General features: G+C 35.8%; 1 protein-coding gene across 6 annotated transcripts in view; it reads left to right on the forward strand.

The window, feature by feature from the left end:
• Nucleotides 1-14790, forward strand: part of ppp1r12a (protein phosphatase 1, regulatory subunit 12A) — a 67385-nt gene extending 52595 nt beyond the window's left edge. For 3 of the 6 annotated variants that reach the window (XM_079868295.1, XM_079868297.1, XM_079868298.1), the window contains 8 exons: nucleotides 606-668; nucleotides 3130-3146; nucleotides 3286-3412; nucleotides 3503-3607; nucleotides 4794-4841; nucleotides 5885-5935; nucleotides 10002-10203; nucleotides 13057-13194. In XM_079868295.1, the coding sequence (XP_079724421.1) occupies nucleotides 606-668; nucleotides 3130-3146; nucleotides 3286-3412; nucleotides 3503-3607; nucleotides 4794-4841; nucleotides 5885-5935; nucleotides 10002-10136 (546 nt within the window). In that variant the 3' untranslated portion in view covers nucleotides 10137-10203; nucleotides 13057-13194. Of the gene's footprint in view, nucleotides 1-605; nucleotides 669-3129; nucleotides 3147-3263; nucleotides 3413-3502; nucleotides 3608-4793; nucleotides 4842-5884; nucleotides 5936-10001; nucleotides 10204-13056 lie in introns of all 6 variants that reach the window. The other 3 variants (XM_079868300.1, XM_079868299.1, XM_079868296.1) reach the window with 2 other exon arrangements.
• Nucleotides 14791-25191: the final 10401 nt, after the last annotated feature.

A 25191-nucleotide genomic window follows, 5' to 3' on the forward strand; every position in this document is an offset into this window, starting at 1 on the left:
CGGACACAAAAGACATAATGTGAGCTTTACAATCAGCATCCAAAACTATTTGCCACCAGCCACAAAACTGTTATGGTTCTAAATATGTAAATATATCACATTATTACACGACTCTCTGGAATACTTCATTCTGATTAGTCAATTGCAGCTTGCCAGAAAGTAAACCTACCTGACAGCTGGTCATTAACTCAATTTTTTGTTCCCGCCAAAGCAAGTGTGTGCGTTTGGTGATTGGCAACTGTAAATTTTGGACCCTGTTTACTTTTATAATATAGTTGGAATTTGGGTAAAACTTCCACAATAAGGTTCCATTAGTTAGCATGGGTTAATGCGTTAACTAGCAATAAGCAATATATTTGTTAGAGTATTTATTCATCTTTATGTTAGTTATTAAAAAACAGCTGTTTAATGTTAGTTCATGTTAGCTCAAGTCCATTAAATAATATTAACAGATACAACATTTGATTTTAATAATGTATTGGTAAATGCTGAAATTAACTTCAACTAAGATGTAAATGCTCTTGAGGTATTTTTCATTGTTAGTTAACTAATGGAACATTATCATAAAGTGTTAACGGAATTTGAAATGTGTTTGTATGTTACAGAGCGACGAGAATGATCCAGAGCACCCATCAGACTCAGATGGCAGCACTAAAGGAGAGCCTCAGGTGAACATTAACTCACCCACAATGCATCTGCCAACACAAATGTACCAGTTAGACAAATGCTCAGTTCAACTGCTTATTGTGTTGGACTGTTTTTGAAGGACTTTGAGGTTCTTCCTCTGCCTAGCTCCTACTTTCCCCTTGTATAGTCAAAGAACAGTTTGACACTCCTTCATTTTTGGCATGACAAACAATTCACTGACATTACTGTGTGTCTGCTGATTGCTGACCCCCTCCTCCCTCTCCAACTTCCTGGAATTGTCCCAGCAGCATTAGTTCTCTTATAGATGAAAGTAGATTCACAGCCCGCAGACTGTCACCTATTACAGGAATAGTCAGCGAGCAATTCCTAGCTGCAGAAAATCACACTTACAGCGATAAGAGAAAATACGTGGCTAGTCACATGAGCCGTGTTTAGTGTGTACTTGAGCTGTTAGTTGTGTGGCTGGGGTGATATTGTGAGTCTAGCAGGGGATAAGATAAATATCCTGCGTATCCTGTGCCAACATGATCCTGGAACCAGATCACACGCAGTTGGGCGGAAACCTGGGAATGAGTCATTCAAAAGTGACAATTTATTAGTTGAGTCAGGAAGATAGAAATACAAAGAGTAAGACAAAGCTTTGTTGTTGACTGTTGGGTCAGTGGATGAAGAATAGGAAACAGCTTTTTGCATGTATACTATGGAGAGGAAGAAAACCCAGCTGACACATTAAAACACTTTACCAAGTGCACTTGTTACAGCATCCCATCCATGTTTAAATATAGCTCAGATATGGCCCAATACAGTTAAAGATCAGTTCTTGCTTGAATGGTTCCAAATGATGAGTGTTCAGAGGACCGCAATATGAAAGAAAATCTAATGAGGTCTATGGGTTCTTTATGAGACAGCTGTTTTTTGTTAGCTTAATAGCACACATTTCCTCTTAGTGAGCTCTTCTGCTTTGAAAAGGAAGCCATGATACAAAGCTCAGTGCTGCAGAATGCTTCCAGGGCAATCAGCTACAGGAAGTGGGCTGCACAGTTACACAGGTCTTTGCCTGAGAGCTTCTCTCGGCCCTTATATCAGTCCAAAAAGTTTCCAGCCTTCAGCCAACAATAAGCACAAATGAGAGAAACGGTGATGTTTGGAATGGAATACTGTCCGTGAGTTCAATCTTGAATCTTGATTAAATTATTTTAAAAGTTTTTATCCTGTAATTACATATGACTGGAAACATAATTGAAATTCGTCTTTTAGAATATTCGAGAACTCTAAAAAGGAGAAAATTGTGGTTAAATATCACAGTTAATTATACTACCGGTTCATTTGCACTGACACATTAAAGGCCGTCTGGCTGCTTTTAAGCGGCGTTTTTTTGGTGCGTTCCGCACCGCTGGCTCTAGTCGGACAACCTCTGGGTTTCATGGGCAGATTCATTGCGTCGGGCCGACGGTGAGAGAGAGAACTCCGGCTGTTCAGCTTAGCGAACGAGTCAGTGCACAAGAATAAAAGCAAAAGCGAGCAAAGTCACCAAGATGGTTCTGACAGAAGGCTGTTCTAATTTTGCATCATCTTTCCTGAGCATTCGAATGCACGAATGTTTTCATAATAACATAAGCCGACTGGAATGAAGAAAGTGACAGAACGCACATGCTAGTTGACAGTCACCTTTAGTCCTTTTGGTGTGTTCAAGCGCAGTTATTTGGCCGAGTAAGCTTTTGCTGCCGCTAGTTCTTTGACGTCGGCTTGGCGTGTCCCGGCCAAAGTCTCATTACATTATGGCATACTATATCTCTCATCTTGAACGGTGTTGTTACTGAATGGTAATAGTTCTATGCATACAGAGAATATGCATCGTGCACAATATGCATACTGCATGTAACTTTCTTTCAAAAATAATTGTTAGTATGCCAATCTAAACTCATTCCAATAGCCTGTGTTTGCTCTGAGGCGCTGGGGAATAAGATCAGACCCAGAGGTCTTGGCTGCGGATCAAGAATTCATGGAGAAAAGCCCAAGCAGGGCTGAGAGGTCTCGGAGCTCAGAGAGAGGAAGAAATAAAACGAGCGGAGGAGGGACGATGACCAAAGTCCTTTTACTTCCACTTTGATAAATGTGACACTCGTGTTGATGTTGAACCTTTTGAAGCATGACTCTTATTAGGGCAAAATCAAATGGATTACGCCCAGATGTCTTCAAACGCGTCCTTTACTGTAGAGCGGTAAATGATAGATCGCTGACCCGCACAGACTCTCATTAAATAGCAGCATTAAGCAGGCCATCAGAGCTGGGAATGAGAGCGTCACAATCCATCCCAGACTAATTGATAATCTGCATTCTAGACGCTCTGATAGGCTAGGCGCTAGACAAACAGACACACTAAATGCATTATGAGCATGTGATTGATTAACAGCAGGTACAGACTTTGCGATAACTTCCCTCTCTCTTTCTCCCTCTCTCTCTATCTGCTCACATCCACAGAGCGACAGACTATCCAGGTACGTATCCCAAAAAACACTCTTTGTCATTAAGTGCTTAACTATGTCCTTTTAAAATGAGCTAAATATACTATATACATTCATGTTTATTATGGACACAGCGGTGAATATTTGAAGTAAGCATCCATTACCCCCACAGGAATGACCCTCTCTCTACTAGCACTTCCTCCACTGACCGTTACGAGTCTTATAGTAGCCGCGGCTTTGGGGAGAGTCGGCGGCCGTACTCGCGCATCGAAAGAGACGACACCACTGATTATAAGAAGGTACAAACATTGCGCTGTATTATTACGCCCCGTTAAATAATGGTTTCCTTACGGTCGAGTGTTTACTCAACATGCTCTTTCCGCTTGCAGCTTTATGAGCAGATTTTAGCTGAAAACGAGAAGCTGAAAGCTCAGTTACGCGATACAGAACTGGAGCTGTCAGACCTGAAGCTGCAGCTGGAGAAAGCCACACAGGTGAGTTCCTTTTCTGAGAGAGTTCTGTATATGTATATCATCTGCACTAAAAGCTTCAGAGGTCTGTTCACACCGTCTGTATTTTGGAATAAAAACACAAATCACACAACAAAAAAAAAAACACAAGTGATCGTTTGTTTTCAGTTAATTCACTGACTTGGTCATATTTTTATTTTATTTTTCATTTGAGCTACTAAGATTCACCAATTTTTTTTCCCCTTGAATTGTTAGTGTTATTCTTTAACACTGAATAATACTTAAAAAAATAATAATACTGTAATTTCAATACTATTTAGTTGGCTCAGACAGGGTTGCCACAGTCATGGAAATTCTGGAAATATCAGTGAATTTAAAATGATGATTTCCAGGCTGGGAAGAGAATAGAAATTATTGTAATCTAAAATTAAACAAACAAATAAATGTATACAGTAGTGGCCAAAAGTGATTTCCGGAGGGGATACTTGTTTTCAATTTGATTTTAGTTTGATTATACCATCAGGAAATTATTGCTATTTTTAAATATATTAAATATGAGGGGAGAACAAAACACTAAACTTGGTCAGTGTATTTATCTGTCAGAATTATTTGGCAAAGAAAAACAAAAAGCTCAGGAAAAAAAAAAGTATACATTGACTCCAACATAATCAGTTATTAATATTTCGCTGGCTCTGTTGTTTTTGCATGTGTTTGTAATTTCTTGCCAAATGCCAACATTTTTAATATTTAAATAATGGGTGAAGATGTTAATATTCCTAGGCCGGACATCACTTTTTGCCACTACTGTACAATTCTTAATTCAGTGGCTTTATGGATTTTTTTGTTTGTTTTTTGGGATAACCTATGAAAACCTCTCCAACCATTTAGTTTAGTTATTTTCAAATTGTTAGTGTTATTGTTTAATGGTCAAATTTAATGTAAAATTGTATACCATCATTTTAATACTGTCGCACCGTTTCATTATGAAAAACCTGGAGTTGTCAGGAAGTTTTCTATTATGATTTCCAGGCTGGGAAAGAATAGAAATGAATTCTAATTCTAAAATAAATAAATTATATTTCTATTTTCATATTCTACATTTGTTTTTAATATTAATAATAATAATGCAATGTCTGAAAATCAAAAAATGTCATGCAAACCTTGATTGGGCCTCAACACTGCTCACCTGCTGTATTTTTTTTAATTACAGAGGCAGGAGCGCTTTGCTGATCGGTCACAGCTGGAGATGGAGAAAAGGGTAAAAACAACTGTTACTTGAACTTTACGTTTTAATGTATTGAATCATCATTCTCCACCCAAGTTAATGGCAGTGGATGAGCAGGTGTACTTCACACTAATGCAATGATGGGGCATTAAATCCAGAAAGGATGCTTTATGGATTAAGTCACATATCAGCAAATCTCAGATCAAATGCTGAGATTTTGGAGTTGTTTAAGAACTGCTCCAGATAAATGCTGAATTCTGTCCTCCATCGGCCAAACGGTTGGTAACTGTTCCGCACTGGTTTATGTCTGAAGGTTGCAGGCAGGTCTCAGGCTCAGCTGGGTGCTTTGGGTAACGTTTAACCTGAATTGAATGTGTTTACAGCTCTGCTAGTGGCTGAATCACATGCCTCTCACAGCCCCAGGGGCTTGGAACCAAACCCCATCAGCCAATCACAATCCCTCTTTCACTTTTTGCCTTTAAGTCACAAATGCAACACCTTTCTAGACTTGTACAAGTGAATATGTGTCTCATGTGAGACGTAGAGTATGGTGTGGTTTCTCTTTCAAACATTGTATCTGCATGTGTGTGAGACGTCGTCTGTGTGAAAAAAATCTTAAAATTTGTATTTGAATCTTAAGTACTGTTTAATTCATAGTTACATCTGTTTACAGTGAGTTATTCCTCAATGTCCAGTCATTTTCTCTTTCCCTGAATTGTAGTACACATGCCTATACCATACAGAACTTTTTTTAACTAATATAATTAATCTATAATTATTACATATAGTACATATATTTATTTGCATTATTTTTATTACACTATACATGCAAGTAACTTGTGTAAGCATGAATAGTCAGACTATATTTCCAGCTTTTGATCAGCTTCACTAAGCAGTGTGTGGTTCCCTTCACTTTGTTCACTTCCTTCTGTTTTGACATTCAATCACCTGATGCCTCCACATGATTCTGCGTGTGAATCTCTCTTCGTTTGCAGTGATAGTGGATCATGGAGATGTTAATGTGTTTCATGGCCATGTGCGGTAACATGTCAACGTGTGTGTGTGTGTGTCTGCAGGAAAGAAGAGCTCTAGAAAGGAAGATCTCTGAGATGGAGGAGGAACTGAAGGTAGTACTTTTTGTCTGTTTTTCAAAGTGTGTTTTTGTGCATCACCTTTGTAAAAATCAATAACAACAGAAACTAAAATTTAAGGTGCGTCCACACAAGGTCGTAATTACCGTAATTACGAGATTCCAACTTGTAAAAAGCGTTCACGTCCTTGTAAGCTGGGAATCTTCTGAGAGCTCCTACTTGTACCACCTGACTGCTGCAGATTCATTTATCCGTTCATAGTGTTGTCATAGAAATGCATAATTCCCAGTCCAAGGACATGAACAGCTTCTAGTAGAACGTCATGTGTTGTCATCTCGAAATTATGGTAATTACGACATGCTGTCGTTCTTGACAAGAGAACTTAAGACACTATTTTTGGAAAAAATTGTATGAGTACACTAGCATATCCACCTTGTTCCTCGCTCAACTCATAGCGGAATTATCCGCTATCCAAATTACCATGTTTTCCAAGCTGATTATGTAATGTTAAACCTATGAAAATGGTTTTAAAAAAGCATATGACATATCAATTTACAGTGTCGCAATGACGTCTTTTCTCAGTGCCTCACCCGTCAAAGTTTAATGAGTGTGTAGATGACATGAAGCTGCCTGAAGTTGGCTACATTGAAAACAGATGGATGCTTATATCCTACATACAGCTCCCGATTGGGTGAAGTTTGGGGGGTTTTGTCCTTAAATTGTTGAGAGTGCACATATACCTATAATGGGGAGTATTTTAACTTAAGTGCTGCAAGCCATGCTCATTTTCTCTTGTCAGTCTTTGACATAAAATGCAAGGCATATGACGCCATATACGGACATTCTTTTCAGATTTGCTGGTGCTCAAAACATACTTTCCAGGAATTTCTTCAGTTTATTGCTGTTGTTGTGGCAACAGCACAGCTTAACCCTCGTTTTAATTATTAGTAATGTTCAAAAAGTTTCTGTTTAATTCAGTTGTTTGTTTTTTTTTACTCCGTTTTAACAATGGGTTCCTATGGAGAACGGAACAGGACAGCATATAAACGGAAGTTAGCTCATCGTTTGCTCAGGAAAAAGGTGGATAGATGACCTCAAAACTAACAGACATGGACTAAAAGCTACAAAACTTTGATTTCTTCCTTTTTTATGAGGGATTTACAGCTCGTTTATGTGATTGTGTGAGAATTGAGATTGTTGTTTCACTCTGTTCGATTTATCTGCTTCATATCAAGTTGCAGCTCAGTTTAGCTGTTTCAGCCGTACTGTAAATATTGCGCATGTTCTCTCTATTCTAATGTCTCTATTCTGTGTGTGTGTGGAAGGGTAGCATAATTTAAAATCTTAAATTATGTGAGCGAGAAGTTTTCCAGGCCTTGGTTTTAATCTTTCTGTGACATGATGAATTTCTGTAGATTTCAGTATTTTAGCATTCCCCATTGAAACCCCACATCTTAAGTATGTGTGTATCTAACTGTACTTTAAGGGGAAATTTCCTAGCCTGGGAAAACCCAGACAAACTTCCGGCAAATTTAGATTTGCTCTGCAAGTAGTCTGGCAAAGAGCCCATTCAAGCCGATTTCTAATCCGTCCTAATCGAGGCACCAATCAGAAACGTTGAGGCGGGCTTTACACGATGACGATCGCTCTGATTGGTTTTAGGTCTATACAATTGCGCCCAGAGGCATTTGAGTGAAGCGCACCAACTTTTAAATGCATTATTATATTCAAATTGCAAACACATGAGGACAGTTTCCATGAAAGACCCACTGGCAGATGAACGTGCTACTACATTTCTCTCCGAAACGGTAGGAAATTAAATTAGATTTAATAGAGGATTTTAACTGTGACAAGATGATTGACAGGGCAGTTTACGTGACAGGATGCACGCGACAGATCCGTCCGATAAAGATGACGAAGTAGTATGTCCCAAAGCTTGCCTACTTTTTTGCTACACATTCAAAAGTAAATACCTTTTCTTCACAAAAAAGAGTACATACTTTTATGGCATAGTGTAACTTAGGCGAATTGGGACGCAGCATATGGCTTTACACGATGACGATCGCTCTGATTGGTTTTAGGTCTATCCAATTGCGCCCAGAGGCATTTGAGCGACGTCCGTTGGTGACGCCCCTTTGGAAATGAGTTATTAATGAAGCTTTGCCAGACCATAACTCAGTTACTACTGAGAATGGTCTGGTTTTAACCAGGCTAGAAATTTCCCCCAGAATTGTGCTAAATCGGACAAAACCTATTTTGGGCACATCTGGGAAGGTCCTCATTACTAAAATTGATCTATATTGTATATTAACCTTTTTTTTTTTTAGTGCAGAAGACCATGAAAACCATCATTTTTTTATTATAATTATTTTATTTTTTTTAGGAAACAAATTAAAGAAAGAAATATTATGTCAGCTAACTTAAATTTTGATTTTGTCTTTTTATATAATTTTTAGCTTAAGGTCCCTCTTTTAAGTCAGTCTCTACTTCCTGGTTGAGAAGCAATAACCTATAGTGTTTATTATAATCTTTATTTAAAGCTGCAGTCCGTAACTTTTTTTTTTGATTATTGATAATGTTTTTAATTTCAGTTGTACTGGTGGATTTCCGCGGGAAATTCGAGCATGTCTTTGCGTCATTACGTCACATCTGTCCACATAAAGGAGGAGTCCCAGCTAGTAGGCTATATTGCGTGTGAGGATGTTCGAGGTGTAGAATTATAGCCTTTTCTCACAGCACTTAAAATATATTTAAACTTATGGCGGATCCAGAATGTTTCAAACGACAATCACCAGTGACAACTGGAGATTCACCAGTTGTAAAACCCAAAAGACTTCGGACTTCAGAGTGGCTAGAGAAAAAAAGAGACTGCAACGGGGCCCATGCGAAAACAAGGATAAACATCGGCAGGGCTTTTGAAAGATGGCGTGAACTCCGTGTTTTAAAGGGGTTCAAAATGGACGCAGAGACGGCTTTTTTTTTTTTTTTTTGCTAGACAGGTAAGACAGTTCAATAGTTCAATTACGTAACAGTAGCGTACTTGTTCGCTTAATTTACACAGTTACGGAGTTTCCTTTGTTGTGCCTTTCTCGTTTTGCTATTATGGTAAATATGAATTATTTTGTGCTAGCTATGAGAGGGAGCAATTCACTTCTACTCCAAGAAAATCAAACCCGCCTCCTCCGTTGTCAAGTATAGGATCTGAATCAGATCGGTAAAGTGAAAATTTTCCTGTCGTAAGATGTTTATATTATGTTATAACACGTTTATGCATAACAGGGATTCCGTTCATACACTGTTTATTTCATAGCACTATGATTATTTGTTTGCACAAAATAACTGCTCTTCTATGATTTGCACGGTTTGATATGATATAAGCGATCGTTAGATTTAATCAGTGCGATTTGCTGCAATGCTTTTTTTCCCCCTTAGTTGATCAGAACAAAAGTGGATGTTACTTACTTGTTCAGACGTCATTTTCCGTTGAAAATTCTAATATTGGTCATACTTCCAAAAAGTATAATCTGTGATTCTGAATGCCCGGATCCACACCGGTGCGGTGATTGACAGCCGCACACTCTCCTCAAAACATTGGATTCATCCCCGCTGTTTCATGCCGATGTACAACCCACGTAAAGTTGATAATTCCACAAATAACTGCAATTGCAGATTTCGAACAGAGATGGAAAAACTGCGGACTGCAGCTTTAAAAAAATAGATTATTATAGATCAAATGTCCCCATTTATAGATAGCTATGTATGTACGTAAAGTACAGTTGTGGTACGTAAAGTACCACGTAAAGTTGATAATTCCACAAATAACTGCAATTGCAGATTTCGAACAGAGATGGCGACAAAGAGGAAAAACTGCAGACTGCAGCTTTAAAAAATAGATTATTATAGATCAAATGCCCCCATTTATAGATAGCTATGTATGTGTGTGCGTGCACACGTGTCTTTGTTTTTTTTATTAGTTCTGTGATTCCATATTTTGTCGCTTTTTGTACTGTTTACTTTAGTTTGCGTTTTCCCGCGTTTATTTTTGTCTGATGTCTGTCATCTCCTCTATCTCTTTCTCTGTCTGTATTTCTCCCTCTCGTAGAACCTTCCTCAGGTAAAGCAGGTGCAGTCTCTGCGCCAGTATAACGAGCGTTTGCAGGCAGAGAACAGGGCGCTGTCCCGCGTGCTCTCCAAACTCTCGCAGGGCTGCAGCCTCCTGCCCGCCGCAGACCTGTAGACCCGCCCCCACCTCCTCTTACACCCCTCCTCATGCTCCATTCAGCTCCGCCCACGCCCATATTAAGGCAGGTGCCAGCCTGTGTCTGAGCTGATGCTCCGCCTCCCTCAGTGCTCTCTGCTTTTCTTAAAGGGGAGGTTTTTATTTATTTATTTTTTATTCTTATTTTGTTTTATTCTTTTTTTTTTTTTTTTTTTTTTACACCATACAGTTATTGCTAATAAATAGCTATAAAGTACTGTTTTGGGATGTGCTTTAGAAATGAGAAGAAAAAAAAGAGGAAATATTTTGCATACATTTTTTATATATTAAAATTTGTCATTCGTTACAAAATTACATAAACTAATTCTGCCTTTTTATTTAATTTTATAAATGCCATGTTTGAATTTGTTGTAAAAATATTAAATAAAAATTACTAAGTAATATATATATATATATATATATATATATATATATATATATATATATATATATATATATATATATATATATATTTATATATTTTTTTTTTTTTTTTTTTACAGTTTATGAATGGCATTTTACAAATGCCGTTTTGCTTTAATCAGAATTTTTTTTAATTTTCATTTAAAATAACATATCTTCATGAATGACATGACATATATTGTATGTTGATATTAAAATAAATAATTTCATTAAATGTCCATACAACAATTCATATCCATCGCACAGTTCCGGCTATTTATAAACAGTTTTTAGTGATAAATTGTCCTGTTTTGTTTTTAATTTTGTTTTTTATTTATTTTTCTTCTTTTTTTTTTGCCACTACCCTCGAATGTGTTGCTGTGAAGTGCAGTTCCTTTGGATGACTCTGGCATCTTGCATGAGGTGCTTGACTGGTTTTTGTGAAACTGTTTCTCTGCTTTTTTCTTTTTCTTGGGAGACCATTCCTTTTCCCTCAATCCCAGATATATTGATCCTGGAGCTGAACTGCCATATATGCTCTGCCTGAGGCTAATCTAGATTGCATGGCTTCTGGAAACTCATGCATTTTAATCCACAGATTGTCCTTGGTAAATTCTTAAATTATATTTGGAGCTTCTCTTTCATAATCTATGCAGTGTTATACAGAATGAGGAACTTTCTTTTTTTTGCCTATACTCTTACTTTGTTTTTGTCTAGGTTTTTAAGTCCTGTTTCTTTTGTTCAGTTCTGTTTTGTTACTTATTTCAGCACTCAGCTTTTATGGACTGTTTGAATGCATTTTTCCAGTCTATAACTGCAGTACTCAAAGACTGTAAATCTCTCTCTCGGGAGGTGTCATTACACTGTTAAAATGTAATTGTAAATGGCAAGTTTATCACAAGGAAGTTGTTTCTTTGTGTTCCTGGAAAACAGATCAATTTCTTTCCCTGCATTCCTTTCTTGTTTACAGAACATACAGAACTCAGATCGTTATAGACCTGTGACTTTCTTGTGTGGACTAGTTAGTAGAGTAGTTTGTCTGACTTTTCATTCTGCGGTCAAGAAAGTCCACCTGTCCATCTATGTGGTTTATGGTCAATAAGGACAGTGAGAGTGAAATCTCAGTTAAAGATCTCCATTTCAACACTGCAACCTGAAGACTGAAGCGGGCTGGGTATCAAGTAGCACTCAGTGCTGTGGTTTATACAGACACTTTGAGCCGCTCTTGTGTTCCAGCCCCTTTATTTATCCCGTCCAGTTGAGAACACACAAAGGAACTCTGTGTGTGTGTAGAGAGAGATAGAGAGAGAGAGGACCGCCTGGCCTGAGCACTGTCCTCATCTTTACCATCTATCTGAGAGTGCATGGCTACAGTTTCCCATTGAACTGCAGTGTGCTTGTTGGTTTGTGTGCGTAAGTCTATGGTCCCTTTTCAACCAAAATGGTGCTGGTTCTGGTGCAGATGAATCTGCAGACTTCTCTAGAATGTGTATATATGTAATGCTTTTGAAAAAAAAAAATATTTTGATGTTGCAATAATTTCTCAAATAGAAAGTGCTTTTTATTTGGCAGTTACATTTACATTAGAACTCTTTACAGTCGGCAAGTTTGATCTTTGTGGATCGATTCAAATGGTCCTATTCAGTGAATCAATTCAAAGCTCTGATTCAGCTATTCATTTACATCACTGCATGGGATTGTTGTGTGTGTGTGTGTGTGTGTGTCTATATATATATATATATATATATATATATATATATATATATATATATAGAAGACTTCAGATGCAAAAGCCTCTAAGTGCCATCTGAAATTTTCTTCTAAAACGAGCATTTCTTTCAAGCTCGTATATTTAAGTTCAGTAATTTCACTTTAATGACAATTAATAGATAATTTTCATTGCCATTAAAGTGAAATAACTGAACATAAACATACAAGCTTGACCAAATGATCATTCTAGAAGGAAATTTCAGATGGCACTTAGAGGCTTTTGCTTCTGAAGTCTATATGTATGTGTATATAAAATTTATTACAAACATAAAATATCCTTATCAGTAAGCATCATAATTTAGCTTATATGATTACTGTATTATAGTTTATGCATCAGTCATTTTGAGTGCACTTGGCTACAGTGGCTGTTTGGTTACTTTTTTCTCACCATTTAACCTATAACATATTAAGATAAGTCTTGCATATTGTCAAAAAAAAAAAAAAAAAAACTAAGAGAATTATCTCCTTTCCTGCAATTGACATTATAGTGTCATTATTGGTTCTAGACCAGCAGCTTTGGAAGCCATTCCTGAGCCTTTTTTTTTTTTTTCAATTCCAGATCAGGCACCATCACCATATCGGTGGAAAGGGGGGTTGTGTTGGATAGTAATTGCTGTTTGAAGGAAGGAAGAAAAAAAACTGTCAGCGTCTAGAGACACGCGTCATCTACAAAACACTGGTTCTTGTCTGTGAATCTAACCCTCCCCTCTCCTGTTTTCTCTTCCAGACGCTACCAGACTTGAAAGCAGACAACCAGAGACTAAAGGACGAGAACGGAGCGCTGATCCGAGTCATAAGCAAGCTTTCCAAATAGAAAAGACCCTCCCCACATCCTCCGGCAGTAACGGTATTGCACATCTAGATATTAATACGAGACAACGGCGACAAGAAGGCTCCGTCTCCCCTTCCGTTTCTCAGTCCCCAGCTTTCCCTCGCTTCTCCGCTCCACCTCACCACTCACACAGAACCACTGCGTTTACAGAACTAAGGAAAAGCGTTAGACGAGAGAACGGCATCGAACACTTTGCGGGCGGGGAAAGCCTCGAAAAACTATTTAACCAATAAGCCTTAGTTGTACATACGTCACTTGCATCAAATTTCTCTTGGCTGTCACAGAACACCTGATTTTATTTGTGCCACACTTTTTTTTTGTGATCTATCTTTTTTTTTTTTTTGTTGTTGTTTTAATTTTTTTTTTTTTGCTCCGCTCTTTAATCTTTCTTCCTGTATAGATGCGTCATGCAATGTGCAGCTCTCTCTCCTTCCATTTCCTCTTCCTGTCCTCATCCCCCTCCACATTGCGCTAGAAGTCCCGCCTCGTCCTCAGAGGCACTGTCTCTCAGCAGAAGACTTCCCAGCATTCCACGATGCTGGTGCACGCTCCGCACACTTCCTCCTCCTCTCTCTCGAGAGAGACGACGGACCCCTGGCTTTACTGATTAGGTGGACCTTGTGAAATCGAAGCTTTCACTTATGTGCAATATATGCATTTCTTTCCTATACAAATGCTTTAAGAATGAGTCTGTCACTAGTAAATGTTCACTTCCTCCCCACTTTCGTGGCTCACCCCGGTTTCCTTCCTCTCCCCCCCGACTTCTTTCTCTCGTTTCTTTGAGTTTGTAGTGTAGTCGTTGGTTTATATCCTGTACTCCTCACGTTGTTTTAGCAGGTACTGAGTGAAGTTGTATATACCTGTATGTATTGTTTGAGACCAGCACATGGCATGCGTTTATGGTTCCCTGTCTGTTACTATTGAAATATACCAACTCCAGAGGACAAAGTGTGTTTTAACTATTTCCTTCTTCTTTTATAGTCGAAAAAAGTCATTGAATAACAATAGAGCCGCCCCCTTCAAGGGGAAGGTGTTTTTCTTCTCAGTTTTAAGTGTTCACGTAAAATTGTGAGATAATAATATAATTGCTTCACTACATTTCACACATTTTATTCAGTATCTTTGGAAGAGTGCTGTTCATTTTTTTTTTTATATATATTTTACTCCCCCCCCCCCCCCCCCCCCATTTCCTTTTTTTTTTTTTTTTTTTTTTTTTAAGCTGTAGTATTAGCCAAGGTGTTGTCACTAAAAAGATCCTAGATATCGCTAACCCAGTCCTTTTTACAATGTCTACATGCACTGTCAATGCCATGTCAGGAGTCTTGCTGTCTGGTTTAGCGAACTTTTGCCACCGCATCAGATGAAGTCCATGCATCGGAAACACGTTTTATGCATTTCAGTGGCCTTGTACTTAAAATACTGTAGTCGGGAAAAAAAATGTCGCTGTAGTTGGACTTGTCAGCTGTCTCCTCTTTGGTTTAGGTTTTTAATTTTTGTTTTTGTTTTCTTTCCTTTTTAAATTTCCCATCATCTTGTAAAATAGATGTGTGGCTTCATCCGTGCAAGCTGTGCTGTGACTACCAACCACTGAGAGTTAATTAAAATAAACTTGTACATTGTAAAAATCTCTTTGCCGTTGTTGTCCTGTTTTTTTTTCCCCCTTAATGTTAGTTCCACATCTCACATTGTTGCTTTGACAAAAAAACAGATTTTTCTACGTATGATTTTTGGAATAATCTTTTAGCGTAGTCCAATTTTATATAATAAAAGTCCAAATAAAAGTTGACCGCAGTCCAAATATTTAGTTGGATTATTGTTGTTGAATATTGATATTTCCCCTATTAATACCCAAACTACTTGAATGGTGAATAAGACAAATTTAATTGATCAGGGATCTCATACCATTATTTTTTTATTCAATAATAATCGGATGACATTAAAAAAAAAAAAAAAAGGGCCATACACAGATATATTAACTATTAATATGTAGTTATTAATTCAAAGACACAAGACAGAATGTAGGGTCCATGAACAAGTCAATTATTCACTTGCATAATCTGTAAACCAAGATGTGTGTTTGATCATTTATAATATTTAATTATTCAATCAAACTTAATGGTTTATGGATCTTAATGCTAAACCTTTCAGTTTCTTTGAATTATCAACTTTTTTTCACCTGTTGAATATTAGCTCATGTAATCAAAGTCCATTTGAAGGAGAAATTCAATTTATTGCAACTGGAATGAACAGCAGTTTCAGAGACACTAGATGGCGCCTGACTGAGCTCGGAATTAACAGGAAATGCAGGAAAAGTGTTGCTTCATTGTTTGATCTTACATAAGGCTTACATTTATCTGTGAACTAGTATCTTCTAGTATGTTTTGTTTGCTGCTTCCTCTGGTGCTTGAAGGGATCCAACATTCTCATGCAAAGGCATTTTGTCCAAAGATAAAGCCAGATAAAAATGAAACACATCAAATTAAAGGGTAGTTTTTATCTTTTTTTTCTTTTTTTTTTAAAGTATAACATTCTTCCATGCAAGTGCAGCCATGTGTAAATGACATTTTCAGTTTTGTTTGAATTGTCCCTTCAATTACTTTTATCATTTCTCTCAATACCGCAATATCAAAGTCAGTTCCAGACTTCAAGACTGCATTGATAAATGTGCTTGGCTCTGATTGTGGCATGAAGAGCTCAAATAATGCCATAATGCTTTTGAGGAGAAGAGGCTGAACGGGCAGTAATTGCACGTAGTCATGCAATGGAACTTTTTCCCTTTTCTGTATTTTTTCCATTTGAGTCCCCTTCATTCTTCTGTTTCTACCTCAAAGCTCTGGTCTAATGGGATTCTTGACCAAAACTAATGTGGAAAATATCAGTTGGAGTGTTTCCCGGTTTAAAAAGCAGGATGAAAAAACACTAAACCCAGGCAATTATAGAAACAAATAGATTCAGTGCTTTAGGTTTTGGTGATTTGTACCAGCAGGGTAAGATCAGTTGCAACATATTTCACACTTTACATGAGTTATGTGATTTAACGAATCATATACAAGTACACAATGCTGCGGACAGTAAATGTGAGTTTGTTATTGCTTGATTGAATTCAGAAGGGGGGAAATTGATCCGTCAAACCATATCATGTAGCAGGTATTGGCAAGTGAAATAAAGTAGGCCTAGGCCTATAACCATGAATATATTAATCAATCACCCATGCTCTAATAATAAGGGAAAATATTGCTGTTTGGAACAGATCACTTCATACTATTCCTGCATATTTTATTTCGGTATTTATTTCTTAATTCATTATTTATTTACTCATACTGCGTTGACGTTCTTATTTGCGTTATCATTGTCATTGATTGGACGAAAGTAGCACGTGACCTATTTACATAAAATCTCAAGCATTGCGCTGCCTGCTGAATGTCATTTTCTCCTGAATGGATTTCTCTGACTATAAAGGCAAGAATAAAACTCTTATTAACTCCAGGTGACGCGTTTTCCGTCACCATTTGACACTGTCCTCCTCAAATTCTGAAACTGTTGTTTATACAACGCAGTGTTTGTGTGACTGTACAAAGCACGTGAATATGAGGCACGCGATTGGTTGTCGGTAACGTTCTAACACCGCTTCGTTCCGCAATGCAGGGTTAGCTCGATGGTGTTTTATGCCCCCAATGGCTCCTTAGAGGCAGCTAACCCTACCCTCAACCTTAAACCTACCCATCCCCTCGCTGCCTGGAAGGCGACGTTGGGGGCATAAAACACCAAAGACCGCAGGGTTAACACTGCAAAAGCACCGTTTCTCTCCCCGGGGTTCTTTATACTTTTATTTCTGACTTACATCTATATAGCTATACATCAACATGCTTTACATGTATTCATTTAGCAGATGTTTTAATCCGAAATGACCTACAAATGAGAAACATCACAAATCTTGCCTCTCTGCTGCTGCCGCCATTTGGTCACTTGCTCTTTTCTTCTTTGCCATTATCAGTTTTTGCAGAAAAAATAAATAAAAAATCCTACTGTGAACTGTAGCTGTCAGGTGAGTGTCTGTGGAAAGATGATGTCATTCCTGTAGGTCTTGTGAATCCCTGACAACTACTACTTTCTAGTTTTCGTATCTTTTATTAATATCAGGAGATGTGGAATTGATGTCTAAACAGAACTGCTCTTCATATGTGAATTAAAACCAGACAGTTTCTTAAATTCTTTTTAATAATGATGTTACTGAGAATACATTGTTCATTGTAGTGTTCAAATATTAAAAAGAGATATCCTATCAGTGTTGTTTTAGGATATCATTGATATACTTAGGCCTATAGTTTTTATTAATATTTTGAATTTGGTTTTATTTTTTTATTTTCATTTAGAATTTTGTAATAAGGTGCAGTCATTTTTTTAATTTTGTATTTTTATTTATTATTTTTTTATGTCTATATGTTTGTATTCTTTTATTTATTTTATACTTAAACTTAAGGAAAATTAGAAACTTAAAATAAGTTTCAGTTACTTAAGTTAAAATTTAGGCTATTTCAAGAAACACTTTTTTAAAATGGTTTTACTTTAGGTTTAGTTTTAGTCAATAACCCTGGTTTTAAATATGATGGGATTGATAGGCTTTATGGGATTGCCAGGATTTTACCATAAACAAGAGGAAAATGAGTGTAATTGAACTGAATTGCAGATCACATAAAAGACGGGCCACTGGTCTTTATTTTATGTATGTATGCATGTATGTATTTATTTATTTATTTCATGTTTTTTTATTTAATTTTGGAGTTGGGTTTGTAAACGCAACAACAAAATGCTGAACAATGTACATAAATAAAATAAAATGTATCCAATAAAATATGGGAATACGAGCACAATCACTTCAACGGCATGTAACCATAATGTTTAATTAGTGCTGTGTGTGTGTTTCCTCTTACAGTAAATGGCTGTGTTTGTAGTTTGTGCCTAATGTGTAATATATTTGTGACTTTTGGAATTTACCTAATGATCGTTATATATTTCCATGAGATTATTTGACTAAAGCTACTTATTCAGGGCTTTCATGTGACTTTTATGTCCTGGAATGTGGATAGTCAGGCGGTATATGTTCAGTCACTCGAATCCGCATTCCCCAGAGCTGTACGGGTATATTTCCCTATAATGAGTCCAAAACTGAAGATCTTTAGGATATTTGAGGATTTATTCCCCAGATGACCTCACTGTCTGCTTTACGTTCTACACATCTAGCTTGCTAAAACTGAATTCTCTGCAGTGGCCTGAAAGATGTGAGGAACCTCCGGTTCCGGGCTATGAATATCTGGCGCAGACCCAGAGAAAGGCCTCCGGAGTCAGTCAAGGCTCATCTCTTGTTCTCCTGGATCCGTGGCACGCTGTCGATTACCTCAGAAAATGATTTTTGTCTCATCCCTCAGTTTGTAAATACAAGCAGAATTGTGTTTACATTAATGCACTTTCAATGGAGGTCTATGAGGCAAGACACTGCACAGGATAAACATTAAAGGTTTTTTTTTATTGTATAATGTTCTCTGAGGTCCACTTATAATGTTAGCAAGATGTTAACATATAAAACATCCTAGTTTAGAAATATAGATTATCTCTTTGACTTTTACGACATTCAAGACTTGGAAGTAAACGCCCACTGCTATGATTGGGTAACAGTTTCACATATTAAAATAGTTTTCAATGTCCTCACTACACGTGTGGAATTGTTTTGAAAAATTCAATGTTTGAGTGCGAGTCTGATCCCGAATCACAACTAACCTTCACCTCAAATAACAAGGGTTCTCCAGTCTGGACAGCTTGGTAGTTAATAATCCTTATTTATATTTATTTGCTTATATTTATTATATTTATTATCCTTATGTATTTGTGAGGTAGTATTGTATTTTATCACATTAATGTTGAAACGAAGATGCTACCGAAAGGTGTTTATCTTGTTACATAGTTGAAAAATTTGCCAACTGTGAAACATTTATGTGTATACATATGCTTTATAAGTCTTGGTTGAGGCAAATAAAGTTTAAGTATTTGAATTTACCGCAGTTATAGTTGACAGGATATCTTACGGTGTTTCAATTATGTTGCACTGTTGTTCTTATATTAATTGTTCATCATTTTTAGTAAAGTGAGTACATATCAAATGATCCATAACAGACAAAGTAACAGTGACACATGGTAAAAACATTGTTACCGTGTTTCGGCATTACTGTCAGATCCAAGTTGGCACTGCATTGTCTTTTATTTTCAGTCTCTGTGTCGAACGGTGTCTTGTTTAAAAATGAATCCACAGTAAAATTAAGCAAACAAATGAAGTGGACACTGGAACTTCCTTTAATATAAAGTTCATTCACACTTCCTAATGTTATAATCACAAAGGAAGGCAATGGAAAGACTGTTTTGGCTCTAAAAAACATCTTGTAATCCTCAGAGTAATCTTTATGATTTTTTCCTGTGTTCGTCTCACTCGTACTTACTACTACATCATACGTGCGAATCTGTGGGCGGGGCTAAAGAGGCAATAATGTAGAAGTAGACATTGATCTTCTGTAGACGCGGTCTTTTGTCGCACTATGACGTCATAATGTGACAAAATCCGAAACGAGACGTTTTGGGAGCTTGGTTTCAATTAAAGCTGTTTTTGGACTACGAGGAAGCTTTGAGTTCTGAAACTTACAAGATATTTTTATAATACAATGCTCTCATATGTCAATAGACCAAGGAAAAATTTATTTCTCAGTTCATGACACCTTTACAATACACAGTGTTTTGAAAGTATCGCCACTTATCTTAAAAATAATATGTGTAAACTAGTGTGAATCCCTCACTTACTTTGTCTGGGGCATCGTTAAACTCCTGTCATGACCATGTAACGTTTAACCTTGTAACTTCGGAGGGATAGCCAAAAGGAACTGTTTACAGAGAAAATCCATTCACAACCAGATGATAGACAAAATTAATGTGCCTTAAAGAACAATTTAGACAACTCTACAGCTCAAAATAAAACTATTTTATACAGAATTAACATCAGTGCTTTAAACCGTTCAGAATGTCTTTCTCTTGTAGCCATACTATCGTCATCCCTGTGCAATGTGTTGCCTCATAGACTTACATTGTAAAAGTGCAAAATTACATTACAAAATGATTTTCTGTGGGAAATACAGCATGAACATTCCTGTAAAGGAACATTAGAGACGTAATGTTGATTACTAATAAAAAAAAAAACAATAACTGCCCCTCCTTTAAAAAAGGGAGGCACTTACAATGGAAGTAAACGGGGCAAGTCTGTAAACGTTAAAATACTTGCTAATTCAATACACAAAAGCAAATGCATGACAATATGATTTGACTATTACTTTTAGTGTATACATTTTCTGTGTTGCCATGACAGTACAACCTAAAATCACATCATTTTTTTTACAGAATTAATTAAAAATAAAATTATTTTTATTTTTAAAAAATGTTGTGTGTGGTAATCAACGTTATGCCACAAATACTGAAACTGAATATTTATTTAATCTTCTTCATTTGCACTGCCAAGTTCTGATTGTGACATTAAATGTCTTTCTTCAGAAACACAAGCATGTGAAGATGACTTACATGTCACTATACAGTTGGTGGAGTTTTGTATTGTGCAAGATGACGGTTATTGTTTTGCCTGAAGCGTTTAATCATTTCAGTTCATAAGTGAATAAATGAGTACAGCTGGTACTTTTTAACTGAAATCATTCCCATGCCTCCGTTCAACCATGCTGACAGTTTAACATACCAATTAAGGGACATCTGAGATGTTTGGGGACATAAAGTTACTCCTAGTGCTGCTAACTCAAATTAACTCATAGAAATGAACCTGGGGTGTGTTTCCCAAAAGCAGCATTAGGTCGCAAGTTCGGTTCAACTGGTAATGATGGAACTTGTGACCATCGTTGGCTTCGGAAACACACCCCTGACCGGTTAAATATGGGTGGCACACGGAACAATTGTAATGACCCATTTTGTCATCCCTCACCCATCTCAGCAGATGGCAGCGCACAGATGGCATGGTTATGGTCCACTTTTATAGGACCGACAGGGGAAGTTATGGCCATTGGCCAGGCCTGTGCTTTGTAATGATTTCAAGGTTGTTGGGAATCACAATGACCAATGATCATTAAGACAATGAACTATAAAAAAGCTACACTGTAAAAAATGATATGATCAATAAATTATGGCATGTTTTTACATTGCTTTAACTTATCAAAATAAGTTTAGCAATTTTAATTTTTTTTAAGATTCAATTCGTTTTTTTAAGTCAGTTTAAAGTAATTTAAGTTGAAAGGACTTAAACATTCCTTTCATGTACAAGTTGATTGTACTTAAAAATTTAAGGCAGCAACTTATTTTTACAATGTAACATTTACATTCTGATGAAAAGAAATATGAAGTTGAAACTGAGTAGTTAAACTCTGAGGGTTTTCACCTTTTTTAATAGTGCGATGTGACAAATTATTATTTAAAGGTACAGATATTCCCTCAAAATCTATTTTTATTATTATAAAAAACTGTAAAAGAATCATAAAAATGCTGTTTCGAATTAATTGTATCATGCGACTCGTGCGATTGTGTGATTGGTCAATGTCCAACAATATACACTGATGCAAATAATCTCATGCATTGTTCATTTTTTCATATTAAAAAACGACATACAGTGGCCTCAACATGTATTTGGACACTATTAGGAGTATTTAACAAAATATCAAACCAAGAATCATTTATTTTTAACTTAAATGTCCAAAAAGAGCCACTGTACCTTTCTTTTTTTCTTCTTCTTCTTTTTTTTCTCCTTCTAAGTATTAATAACTGTAATGCAACAGAGCTCAACTATATGAACCTCAATAATTCCATTAATGGCAGTTGTGGTTCCATTAAGGCAGAAATACAAGGAATATGAAAAAATCACCCTGAAGTAACAGCAGATTTCTGTAAGCGTATAGCTTTTCATTGTTATGTTAATCCTGTGTGATTTTCAGTTGAAATTGAAATGAACTCGTGTCAGGGCACAGAAAAATGTCTGTCATTCTGATGTTTCACAGACAGCAAAGTCATTATTTCTAGTCTAAAATAATGGAACAAATGGGTTAAAAGTATCACAAATATGGTACAACTGACAATGAACCAGTTCCAAATTTGTTCTCATTTCTCATTTTTTTCTTTTCACTGCGGGATCCATTTAGGGATGAGTCAGTTGAAAGATCGTCACTCAAGGTGTGACTTCAATATCTCCTAAAAGGGCTCTTTCAGATAGACAGCACATTCTCACCCGCAGTGAAGCAAACATATCAGACAGCTTTTTAAAAAAGACCTTGACTGATAAGAAAGCAAACTAAATTTAATTCTCAAAGTGGGAGTAACTCTCCACTTATCTGCTCCTTTACAAAATGCATTTTAGGTATGCCAAGTGGAACTTTCTTAAAAGGGAAGTTTGTGCCAAAGGAGTGAGTGACAGATGAGTGTTTGTGCTGCGAGTGATTTGAGTTTCCCTAAAGCACACAGAAACATTCTAAAAATGCATTAGCGGGAGCCTGTATACATCACAGGATATTTATAGACCAGGCGCCTTATTGTTTCCCCTACAGATTTCTCCCAATTATCTCTGTCAGTGTGCACAGAAAAGAAAGATCTTAAATGAAAAGCGATTTTCTATGGCTCTGTGGGCTTTAGGAGTAATTCAGCCATAAAATCTCTATGTAAACCTTCAGAGAACTAAAACATTCACCAGCTGTTTTAAAAGAATTCTTTGCAAATTCAAGGACAAAATTCCTTGGTTTTTACTCAGTGATGTTTTAGATTGTATATAAGATGTAAGTGTATAGTGACTCAGCACCGCTTACTCATCAAGTCATTTTCTGCAAAAATAAACAACAACTGACTTTAGTCCTGAGTTCTCGTAAATATGACCCGTGGAGAGTACCTAAACCCTGATGGAATGCATTTCTTAAGGAATCAAAAGAATGTCTTAGGGACTTTCCACAGTTGGGTCACAAAATAGAGTTTAGAATTTTTTTTTAATGTCTCTTACTATCAAATAAAGTAAAACAGTAATATTGTGAAATATTGTTAAAATTTAAAATGTTTTCTATTTTAATATATTTTAAAATGTAATTTATTCCTGTGATGGCAAAGCTGAATTTTCAGCATCATTACTACAGTCTTCAGTGTCACATGATCCTTCAGAAATAATGCTGATTTGCTGATTAACATTTATATATATATATATGACATGTATATATATATATATATACAGTAACAGTCAAAAGTTTGGAAACATTACTATTTTTAATGTTTTTGAAAGAAGTCTCTTATGCTCATCAAGCCTGCAGTTAAAAAAAAAAAAAAACAAAAAAAAAAAACAGTAATATTATGAAATATTATTACAATTTAAAATAATGGTTCTCTTTTTTAATATACTTTAAAATGTAATTTATTTTTGTGATGCAAAGCTGAATTTTCATCAGCAAGTACTCCAGTCTTTGGTGTCTTATGATCCTTCAGAAATCATTCTAATATGCTGATTTATGATCAATGTTGGAAACAGTTGTGCTGCTTAATATTTTTTTTATAACCTGAGATACTTTTTTCAGGATTATTTGATGAATAAAAAGTTAAAAAGAACTGTATTTATTTAGAATAGAAATCTTTTGTAACAATATACACTACCGTCCAAAAGTTTGGGAACAATAACTATTTTTTTTTTTAAGAAATTAGTACTTTAATTCAACAAGGATGTGTTAAATTGATAAAAGGTGATGGTAACGATTTATTTTGTTAGAAATGTTTTTATTTTGAATAAATGCTGTTTTTATGAATAAATGCTGTTAACGTTTTACTCATCAATGAATCCTGAAAAAAGTATTCCAAAAAAATATATTAAACAGCACAACTGTTTCCATCATTGATAATAACTGAGTATCAAATCATCATATTAGAATGATTTCTGAAGGATCATAAGACACCAAAGACTGGAGTACTTGCTGATGAAAATTCAGCTTTGCATCACAAAGATAAATTACATTTTAAAATATATTAAAAAAGAGAACCATTATTTTAAATTGTAATAATATTTCATAATATTACTGTTTTTATTTATTTATTTATTTTTTTAACTGCAGGCTTGATGAGCATAAGAGACTTCTTTCAAAAACATTAAAAATAGTAATGTTTCCAAACTTTTGACTGGTACTGTATATATAAATATATATGTATGTATATATATATATTAGGGCTGTCAAACGATTAATCGCGATTAATCGCATCCAAAATAAAAGTTTGTGTTTACATAATATATGTGTGTGTATGGAGTATAATTATTTTCTATATATAAATACACACACATGCATATATATTTAAGAAAAATGTGTTATTTATATATAAAATATTTATATATAAATATAAATTACATATAATATAAATATATATACACAGTATATACATGCAAATATTTCTTAAATATATACATGCATGTGTGTGTATTTATATATAGAAAATATATTATGTAAAAACAAACTTTTATTTTGGATGCGATTAATCGCGATTAATCGTTTGACAGCCCTAATATATATATATTCTAGAATGATACATTTTTTCAGGATTCTTTGATGAATAGAAAGTTCAACAGCATTTATTTGAAATAGAAATCTATTGTAACCATATAAATGTCTTTACTGTCACTTTTGACCTGACCTCAAACTTTTGAACGCCATTGTATGGATGATGTAAATTTTTCCCTTTATGAACAGAGAATACAATAAGCTTCTCATACTCCCATGTTTCATGCAAATAAAGATGACAGGAACTAACTAGGGACATGATAGAGTCCCTAAAAAATAAACAAGACAATAACTTACAAATGTTACACAACATGCCCCCCTCACAACATTACACAAGAACAAGGAATGTTTTTTGTTTTTATTTCTTTACTATCATAATGCATTCATTTTGAACAGCAGTATCCACTTAGTGGCAATGTTAGACAATCTCTGA

The sequence above is a fragment of the Squalius cephalus genome (assembly GCF_949319135.1).
Source record: "Squalius cephalus genome assembly, chromosome: 4".
NCBI lineage: Eukaryota > Metazoa > Chordata > Actinopteri > Cypriniformes > Leuciscidae > Squalius > Squalius cephalus.